Source organism: Pteronotus mesoamericanus, unplaced genomic scaffold (assembly GCF_021234165.1).
Source record: "Pteronotus mesoamericanus isolate MK-2021 breed Mesoamerican mustached bat unplaced genomic scaffold, CSHL_Meso_final scaffold_54, whole genome shotgun sequence".
NCBI classification, from domain to species: domain Eukaryota; kingdom Metazoa; phylum Chordata; class Mammalia; order Chiroptera; family Mormoopidae; genus Pteronotus; species Pteronotus mesoamericanus.
In genome coordinates, this window is record NW_026555321.1 from 55,516,330 (window position 1) to 55,527,500 (window position 11,171).

General features: G+C 40.6%; 1 protein-coding gene across 9 annotated transcripts in view; it reads right to left on the reverse strand.

The window, feature by feature from the left end:
• FOXP1 (forkhead box P1) overlaps positions 1-11,171 on the reverse strand; it is a 601,776-nt gene that overhangs the window by 26,658 nt on the left and 563,947 nt on the right. For all 9 annotated transcript variants that reach the window (XM_054595428.1, XM_054595430.1, XM_054595431.1 and 6 more), the window contains one exon: positions 417-500. In XM_054595428.1, the coding sequence (XP_054451403.1) occupies positions 417-500 (84 nt within the window). The remainder of the gene's footprint in view (positions 1-416; positions 501-11,171) is intronic.

Sequence of the window (11,171 nt, forward strand, 5' to 3'; positions counted from 1 at the left end):
CGCTCCTGTTCCCCTGCTCACTGTCTCAGCTTCCCTGGACCCCAAGGCCATTGTCTTTGCTTCCATGGTCTGACTGTCTTTTCTCTGCATCATTACCATTCAGAAAGTTTTTTCTCTCCTTTCCCAGTGATTTCTCATAGCAGATTTTAGTACCTCAGTGTAGCGTCCATCATCGGTCCCAAAGAAGAGCTGATTGTCTGGGCCTTGTGAACCAGGACTGGGCCCACATCACCCCGTGTTTCCCTAAATGCCCAGCACAGTGCCCTCTTCATACAATGTTACCAGAAACAGTCAGCTCAGCTTAGCCTTCACTATTCAACACTACCAGAGTAGCCTGCGTCCTTCCTGTGATTGGGGTGGGGAAGCAGACAGGAAACGCTGTCAGGTTCCTCCATTTAGTGCAGCTCCGTACTTACGGGCTGAGGGGCAGCTTTGGGTTCTGTAGACTTCACATGCAGGTGGGTCATCATGGCTTGCAGGCGTTCTTTGTCTTTTGCAAGCTAGGATGGAGAAAAAAATCTGTTATTTCTTCAAATACAGATTTAGATAGGCTGTTACTATTACATACCATTACATCCAGAATGATACATATTCCAAATTAAACTATGGCACCATCACACATGACACAGTATCGTTCATTGCTTCATCATTTTGAAATCTAAATGACCACTGCCAAACTCCAAGTAAATAGCTGGAGGTGTCTGTGTGAGATTTCTCAATAGAAGAGACATTAGCCTTTAACTATGCAGATCTAGACCTGCTGGCACCAAGGAGTCCCATGGAACACAGACAGCTAAAAGACAAAAACGTGAATCATGCCTATTAACCAATCTTGTTCACGAGGACGCCAAAAGAAAACGAGAGAGGTAGTTAAAACTCATAAATTCATCTGCTGTGGTTGTGGGAATACTCCTAGACAGATGGGTACACTTATGCAAAATTAACTTCATCTCTTCTAACAGGTAGGTGCAGATCAAGACAGTGTTGGCAAGCAATGTTATTAGCAGGGCAGACGCAGGGCTACAGGTTCCTGTGTTCAAATATATGTGGAGTAAACTTACTCATTTACTCAGTAGGTAAGTACATACCATGTGCTAGTTGTTCATCTTAAAATGAAGATCTCCTTACACTACAGCACACTCTTCTGAAGGAACAGGAGTTTCTAATTGGATGTACATGGCAGGGACCCAAATAGTATTTATTGGATGTTACTTGCTTTATGCTTGCCCTGGACTGTTTTAACACAATATTTTCAATGGCTGAAGACAGTTGAGCAAAAGGGGACATATAATAATTACCTCTGTGAAAGAAGTGGGAAGTGTATCCCCAAAGGATAATGGTATAGTTAAGAGAATAGCTTGGAATTTTGGGAAAATGTACACAAGAGTAATGAGAGAGAGAGAGAGAGAGAGAGAGAGAGAGAGAGAGAGAGAGAGAGACGAAGTGCAGAGAGAGGGTGGGAAAGAGGGAGAGACGGAATTAAGGAGAGACTCATTCCTTCTATGTCACATAACTAAGCTTAAATCTTTTAAACATCAATTATTTTTTGTAAGCCTGAAGTTACTTCAAAATAACAATCAAGTAAGACATTTTTAGATAAACGTATTTCTAGGGGCAGACGTGTTTCAGGAATTGTAGGGACAGAGGAAGGGAGGCTCTCCATATCCTAACTGAACGACTGTCTTGAGCCATATCACATTTGGCTTTTTTTCCTCTTTATTCCCTTGTGGTTCAGGGAGAGAAACAGATTATGCCAGGGAGGTGGGGGTGGGAGGGTGGGTGACAGTTCTACAGTGTTAGCATTTATCTTTCAACAAACAGGATATGAAAATGATACCATATTAGGAGTCACTTTATGGTGTTCATCTTCTGTCCTTCAGTAAGTTATTGAACAGCCAAACTAAAAGATGCTTTGAACACAAAACACAAGGCTAAAGGAGTTTAGTTTTCCAAAGTGACTCAGTTAGAAAAATTAAAATTTTAGCAATGGGATTTTTTAGTTATTTTTTGTGAGTGTTCTAAATTTTTTTATGTTAAAAATAAAACATTTCTTAATTTAAAAACTGTTCTGTTTTAAAATTATAATGGGGCAGAAGTAGAAAACAAGTAGTCTGTCTTGGTGAACATTACAAATTAAAGGGTGAGAGGTGATAATTAATGAAGAGTCTGATGAATATTAACTGTGACTTAATTGAGGGGGAACATTCTTGATACAGTGATTACAAAGACCAAAGTAGAAAAAAATCCAAATTCTCAGCATCAAAAAGTATCATTACCTCTACACTGCACTGAAATGTGTACAGGAGGACCTTTTACTGCTTAAAGACTGCAAACACATACCTAGACTTGTACACATAGCCACACCCATAAACCCTGGATGTTTATATGCCATAGGGAACATGTTATTTTTCCATAAGAATATTATTTAGACTTCATTGTCCATTTTGAGAATTATCCAGCTTCCCGACTTTGCCTCAACCTAAACTCCACCTATAAACGATGGGCAAGGTAACAGAAAAAGGCAATGATCCAAGTTTGTGTTTTTGTTTAATTAGTGCAAACTAGCATGTAATATATTCTTAAATGAGCTTTGAATTTTTATCATCAATTCTAGCTCTAACACAAAGTGTTTTAACAGTTAAAGGAAAAAAACTGGCAGAGTTTGCTTTTTGTTTTTTTAGGCAAAGGCTAAACATTCACACCTATTGAAACCACATCCTCTTTCTAGTCTTGCATTTATAATACTCACTGGTCCTTCAAAAAGCTTTCAGATTCTTTATTACCTTTTATACCATCATTCCATGAGCTCACCACCCCATTAATTTTCACAGCATCCTTTCATTATTATGAGAATACAAACATTTAATATTAGCAAGCATTCCCTTATAAACTGAATCCCATGAAAAGCAAAGAGAAGGAGGATGAAAAATTCAGGGCAAAGGTCAACTGAAAATTTGGTTGGCAACTTTTAAAACATTTTTTTTATGTTGTGAGAGCCAAAGAGAATGACTTTCTAAAAGCTTTCCTGGTGGGTCAGGATGGGTGTTGACATAAAAGGACTGGCACGTGTCCGGGAGTGTTGGTTTAAATCAGCCAGTTTGTTCACCAATTCTGTAGTATGATAGCAGTGCGGAAATGGGTAAAGGCTCCTGACTCTGGGCATAGCATATAACCTTTGTATGTATTTAGTTCTCCCTGTAAATCTGGATCAATAATCTCTGAACTTTGACGGGCTGTTTTGAGGAGTAGGGAAATCTATGCACAGAAGCTCAGTATAGAGCCTAGTGCTTCATGATGTTAAAAAAAAAAAAACAAAACCCTTTTTTTTTTTCCCCTTGGCAAAATTAAATCAGTGAAGTCTATATAGACTTCTGGCTAAGTACATGTTTGGAATCTGCATCAACATAACGGGTTCAATGGAGTTTGTGGCTGGGCTCACTAGGGACAGAATTTTAATGCTTTAAAGGATGGAACAAAGCATGGGAAAGATGAAGCCCATTTCTTATGGATTTATGTTCTCAGTTCTCCCTGTATCTTTCTCTCATCCTAGCAAATGCTTTCCCCCCTTAGCTGATATAGGTCATTCCCTCTTCTGTTAACCATGGCCTCAAATTAGGTTTCAGACAGCCCAGGCTGTGAATGACCAGAACATGTGTATTGCTCCAGCCCTACTGATAAACGCCTAAGGCTAGGAGCTCCATTCAACATCTTAAAAGATAAAAACTAAGGAGGCTAAATACATTCTTTTAGCAGAGAGAAGGGAATATGGTTTGGGGTTCATTTAACATGATCATTTCATATGCTGTCAAGAGGACTGGTTCTCACTTGTGGGAAAAAATTCTAAAATAAATGAAGGGCTTTGGGTGTGTAAAAATACTAGAATTACTGAGGACAGGTAAGAAGGAGCTAGGTAACTCATTTAATTTCACAGAAGCCAAGACTGAAGTGACTATTTTAAGTCCTCTAGCCCTATTCCCACTTTTTATAGTGGGGAAAACTGAGAACCACAGTTGAACTTACCTGAGATCATGGAGCTGAGAATGGGCAAAAATACAATGGAATCCTGGTTCTATGAAGCTTCGTCTGACTTCTTTACATTGATGTGATTATGGACACACCCGGGACACTAACTGGGAACATATGTGCCTCCCTCCTGCTCCTACCCTGAGCTCTGACACAAACTGCACAAGAGGATGGGATACCCATGTCTTTGTAGCAGGCACCCCATTTATGGTCGGCAAGTCTGGATTATTCCCGTGCAATGATGGGCCTCAATTTAACTGACTGGGGTAGTATCTAATCTTACTAAGCCCAGCCCTAATACTCTAAGGAGGAAATGTGGGAGTAAGTAGTTTGAGTAGACCCCAAGTGTCCAAGTTTAATGCGGTGCATGTGGGAGATGCTCGCCTTTTTCCATGGGCTGACTATGCCTTAAACAGGGAGGGCTGTCTGGATTTCCTCAGTAGTTCTGTATACAGTGATGATCCAAACAGAAATTATTGAGGCAGAATAACATATGATCAGAAGACAAGCAAGAGGGATTTAAAAAAAAAAGCACTGGCTGGAAGGGGCAATGAAATTCTTCTACCAAACTGATTATTTATTAAATACTGATTTTCAACCCACTCTATCAAATTATGGTCACTCACATGTCTTCCCAAGTCAGCATCAGTGAAAACTTGTACACAATTTCTTTACCACCACCACCAACTCTCAAGTGGAGGCATCCTACAGCTGACTTCACCCTGACTGAAGAATTTCCCTACTTTGACTGTATTCTATCACCATCTTCACATTCCTTGCATGTTGTTATTAAAGACTCTCTTGACATTTAAGCAGACGCATGCTAATACTCAGTCATAGTCTAGGAATTCTAATGCTCCCGGAGTTAGGCAGGATTTTAAATTATGAAAACTAAGTGTCTGTTTTCAAAGAGAGACGTGGAAGTAAGAAACCCAGAGACGCTCTCTTCTTTTTCTTGGCTCTCCTCACAAAGCAGTGGCAACATGATGCTAGGATGCTATCAGGCCCTCCTTTGCCAGCGTTCTCCAAGACAGCCACGAGGCTGTCATCCCACTGCCACTTGTCCTGAGTACTGCCTCGGAGGGGGTTAGAAAGGTACAAAGGGGGTCACATTAAAATAATATATTTGCGAAAGTCCAGGAAGCTGGTGTGATTACAAACAGCACTGCTAATGGTAAAATAATCACATGTAAAGTCCCTACATTAATGGATTTGTGTTAGGCTTAATGTCTCCCTCTGCTACTGAAATCTGTGCATTTTTCTCCCTGCTGACACTTTCTTAGAATTTAGAGATGCTGATGTAGATGATTTAGGAAACTGTGGAATGATCCCAGTGTTACTGAGCTCCAGCCTCACCCTGCTTCGTGGACTGCAGGAGAGAGCTTCACAAGGCAGAAAAAAAGAACAGCCCAACAGCCATATTTTAAAAGTAGTGCCGTGCAACTCTCAGGTGTAGGCACAGAACCCCACAGAGCCAGGACCACCCTGGTGAAAACCACCACTGGCATAAAAGGGTGTGGGTTACAAAGGCTGGGCTAGAATCTGAGTGCTGTCCATTCTTTGCCAATGGCTTTGAATAAGTTAATGAGACCTTCTAAACCTTTGTTTCCTCACCTGGAAAGAAACGGGTGACTGGAAATAATTTCTCTGACTCTAAGAGGCCAATTATTGTTAAGATCACCATCCATTCAGTAATATCTTTTCAGAGAGCAAAAAGAAATATTACATTAAACATGCTCACTAAGTGGGAGACACAATCTGATTTCCAAATGTGAGCTTTTTCCTTAAAAAAAAAAAAAAAAAAGATTCTTAGGATCGAGGAAATAGGTAGGACTCAATGAAATCGTGGGTATGCAGCATCTAAAATAGTGTCTTGATATATAGTAGGAGCTCAATAAATATCCCCTCAAGTGGTTTTCAAGGCCTTTTGAGAAATAATTACAAGCGGACTATGAAGCATTCAATAGCCCTCTACTGAACTGAAACGGATTGCTAGGAAGATCACCTCACTGCAGTCTGCCCAGAACTTACCTGCTCCGAAACTGAGAAACCCAAGTCCCAGGCATCCTTCAGTCCCAGGCAAGCAAACTGATGTCTGGTCACCTACTTCCCGTTGAACTGATAGGTAGATTTTTAAAAGAACAGCAAATATTTCCATTATTCTCCTCCCGGACCCTACAATCAGGCTAAACTTTAAGCAGCTTCCTTAGCCTGGAATGTCCTTACCAATCCCCCCTTCCCCTGTCACCTCACACTGCCCCTGCGACCCCAAACTCTGCCTGCACTCGGAGAAGTGCTAGTCTTACCCTCCTTGCTAAGGCTGCACATTCCAGGAAGGAAAAGGCCACCTTACTTACCCGTCCAGTACTTTGAATACAATAGGTACTTGACCAAGAGTGACTAAATGGAATTAAACTTCCAAAGCATAAAAGTACACATTCTTCCACCCACACCCCCTGCCTGGGTCAGGCAGATCATCCCCATCAGTTCGGGTGGCTCCCTTTCCCTTAGCTGCTTTCAATATTCACTTTAAAGGTTCTGTAGGTTGAGGGGTCGCAGGAAGCCTGTCCTGGGCTCTGTCCCGACACACACTGAGTCATGGACATGATGGAAATACCTAATCTCCAAGGGCTCCTCTTTTCTTTCATTCAAAACCCATCTTCATACATGAGAGGCTGTGCTGCCAACTGAGCAAGGTCACATTGTCATAAAACAGATTCAAACCAACACAGTATTTGTGGCCAGAAAAATGTACATCATGAGCGTCTCTGCTTTCTAGGGAGGTAAGTTCGTCAGATTTTTTTTTCTTACTGTCTGTTAAACTGGCTGTTTTCCTCTTTTCCTAAAATGGAATTCTGTTCTGGCCTGTGAGAGATGTCTTATGCTATCTCATCCACAGTTTGATGGTTGAGAGATATCCTAGTAAGTGTATCCTACCTGAGTGAACCCAGGTAACAGAATTAACATGAATTGAAATTCCTGTGCCCAAGTCTGGTAGACAGTAGGTGGTTAACCATCAAGGAAGGGTCAAGTGCTTCTTACCATGGCATTGCGGTGGGCAACCCTGGCCACGGCATTTGCGGTGGGCGATCTTTATTCTCAACTTACTTCCAGTTCCTATGTCTCTGCCCCTGTCTGGGTGGGAGGGACCTATATAAACCATGCCTACTGATTGTGGCAATTGTTTTCCTCTCCAGTTCTAACTCCTTATGACTGCATAACATATGGAAGAATCTGTAAAAAGAGAACATCTAAGAAGAAATCTTAAATATATTCTGCGACCTCAAAAAGCCATTTCCTTGACCCAAATGATTGCTATGGTATCCATGTGTCTTTATGTAATGTGCCTAAGTATACAATGTAAGGACCTTAAACAACTTCTTGGGATTATAATGCTGGGCTTCTAGGTAATAGCTAGGGTTAATTCTCCATTTAGTCCATTGATAAAACATTAACAAAAATTACAACTGCCTTTGTACAATAATAATTAAATGCAGTAAGAAATATTCAAAAAGTCTCTGAATACTCACTAAGATGTCTTTCTGAACTCAGTTCCTGCTCGGTGAGGAGTCACAAGGTGTAACATGAGAACTGAATCAACCAACATTTCTCTGTTAAGCTCTACATAAGGTGTCCACTGCTAAGGAACATGCATTCTATATTTTTATATCTTCCAACAAAAATGCTAACAATAAAGATGCATCTTGCACAGCACACTGATTAGACAGATCTAAGTCAGAGCCATACCCATCACCTTTACTTCTGCCTCGTTGCCTGAACTCTCACCATTAGAATCTCCCAGCTTTTCCAGGTGATTCCAGGGCAGGTTGTACAGATGGCACCACAATGGAAACATCTCCAGCCACCATCTCCTAAGGCTGACCATGGTGATTAAAAAAATATTGTACCCAATTCTTCAGGGAGGTTTGACTATAGGTAAGAAATATCAGGGCCTTCTGTTTTGGGTCAGAGTTGAGGTTTCCAGGGCTTCGAATCCAGTCACTGAAAACGTACACAGAACAGGACGCAAGGACCTTTCATGAGCTTTGGTCATCCCTGATGCCAACTGACTGCCCTCCCGAATTCTCCTGTGAAATCTTTTCATAGTGTAGGACAGACAGAGAATCTCTGTTGATCTCTACTGTAGGGTCCAATTTGGGCTTATTGCGTTTGTTTTATGAAGGCATGTGTGACTTCTCCCAGATGTAAACACCTGAGAGAGGCTCTGCAGGCTGAGTCCGGTGGCATGGAGAGATTTCTCTTCCCGCTCTAACACTGTACTCATCCTTTGGGAGTTGTACAAACCTTGATCACTTCTTCTCGTAGTGCTCACTGGTGCAAATGTTTTCCGAATTCAAGTTAATACATATACTTTGAGATACTAGGGAGGTTCTGCTATTTCCTGGACTGGGCAACGTCTTCTTTGAAGGAAAGAGAAGTAGCTCTTTGGTAAGTCCTGTCCAGGGCACCCCTCTAAATGAGGTGATACACTGGTCTGGCGCTGAGAGAACGTCAAGCAATGGCAGTAAAATGAGAGGAACGCTGTTTAAGCACAAGAACACCTCTGCATAGACTTGATTTCCCTAATATCTCCGGTTCTATGGGCACAATGACTGTTAGTTAATTAAAAGGTATATTTACAGACATGGGTGCATGAAATGGCAACTGTGACAGCATAAGCACGGAAACGCTGAGCTTCAGGGAAGGGGAGGCCTGAGATGAGACGAGCTGTGAGTGTAACAGTACCTTACCTAACGTGCCCGGTCTGCAGCCCAGACTCTCAATCTGATTCCTGATAAGGTGTTGTCTGAATTCTATCACAGGACAAGGGGTCTTTAAATTCTAAAAACTGCTGACATATTCTTGTACATTTCATCAGACTGATTACTAACTAATAGATAGAATCTGTTTTGGTTTGGTCCCTTCCTAGCACTGAAACTCTCTTCTGAACATGTTTCTGGTTTTTTCAAGCATCCGTTAGTGTTAGCTAACACTGCTCAATTGATGGACAGTGCCACTGGAAAATTAGTTATTCATAGCCTATTTTCCCTCTAGAATATAAGAACTAGGAGGGCAGCCCTATCTGTTTTACCCTTGTACTCCTTAGAGGCTCCAGCAAGGTTCCTGCTGTTATAGGCTCCAGGTAATGTCTGCTAAATGCATGAGATGATAAATGGATGAATGAATCAATATATCCGTCAGCCAGCTTTCCATGACCCCTGAGATCAGCAGGTACTTGCCATGCGAAATTGCAGTGGAGGAAACCTGACCAATGCGGTAACTACACTAATTTTATATACCGAGGGAAAGGGAGAGGTAAGAAGAGGTGAGTAGACTTTTAGGTAGGTAGTCAATAAAATATGGGAGCAAATTCCTAATAATGTGATGAAATTGCTTTTGCTTGGCACACTTCTTCCGCAAGGGCCAGCCAGATAGGAAGTGCTGTCAGCCCTGCAGGGAATAGGGACTCTCACAGTTACTCAGCTTTTCTGTAGTAGCCCCAACGTAGTCACAGATAATTTGTAAATGAATGGGTGTGGCCCTGTTCCAATACAACCTTATATATGGACACTGAAATTTGAATTTCATGTAATTTAATCTTCTTTTGATTCCCACCCCCAACTATTCAAAATGCAAAAAACTTTCCTAGCTCATGGGATTTGGTCCATGGTCTGTAATTGTCAACCCCTGCTTTTGATAAGCACTACTTCGACACTCCAACAACTCCCTCAAGCTTTGAAAAAACCAAACACTTCAGAATTAGGCTGTCCCTTCTTTCATCAAAGCAGACCCTCAAGCAAAAATATTATCTGGAATATCACAGGTATCTATCACACAGTAACTTCTGGCAGGATGATCTTGGGTTCTTACCACAAGCTGAAAAGTCTACCTTCAGTTTGATTTACAGCTGAAGGATGAAGGGAACTCTATAAATAAATGAAATCCACAAATAATCAAAGGATCCTCTCATCAGTCTGTACCACTATTCAGGCCACACCCACCAAAAAAAGCAACATTAAAGCTGCCAGGAGATAATCATTTCACTTATTAACGGTTTACCTCTCCTTTTTTTTCCTCCTGTTGGCTCTTTGTGGAGAACGAGGAATAAAGAAATAAATAATCAGGTCCTAAGTAAGTAACAGGAGCCCCACATTCAGATTTGTAGTCTGTAATGTCTACCTGAACAAACCTGTGCCAACAACTCTAGTAGATAATTTATACTAGCTAATCTTTAAGAATTTAATTTTATCAATTAAATAAACAAATGCAGAAACCTGTATCACTTTATAAACCCCACCACAAATATGTGTGAATTCAGGCTGAATTCAGTTTTTCAAGGGCTCACTATTATACTTCAATATAAGTGAACTTTGGGGGTGAGATAAATATATTACTTTTCTCCTTTCCAATAAACATGCTAAATTTAAAGATGTTTCCAAAGACTTACATAAAAATCTTGGGATTTTATGATGTGCCCTTTGCCTGTGTAAATATTTTACTCTTTTACTAGGTTCATATCTATTGTCAGAATAGACAAATATTAACTAGCTGAAGAAAATAACTTTTGAGACAATCTTACTTTAAAAATTATAATGCCATATAAGATGATAACTAATTTTTTAGAAGTCCTTTGTATCATGAAAAGTCACAACAAAAAGTTTAAGTGTGTTTTGGCTGATTTTTCTCTGCAACTGTTTGAAGCCGTAAATGACTTAACTCAGTAAAATTCCAAATGTAATTATCTTCTGTACTTAGCCCAGGGCTCTCCATATATCTCAGCATTGCTGTCTTGCATATAAAACAGCCTTTCCGATGGCTGGTAACAATATAATGTACAACATTGTTTTAATTTCCCCCAGTCGGCTAACCTCTTGCCTGCACTAAGCAGCCAGAGAAGAAGCCACAGTGAGTCATCAAGCACTCAAATGCGTTTGGAACTCAGTTGCATAAATGGGGTTTGCAAGGTCAGGCTTTTGCAATTGTACATTTTAATAATCTCCATTTCTGACCCAATTTTTACTTTTAGCAACTAATTTTCTATTAATTATACCAAGAATGGCATTATTGTTAAAATATGGTAGTTCATAAACAAGTTATATCGGAAGCAGAACACACATTAACAATGCCCCCCACCCCTGTTCCTTAAA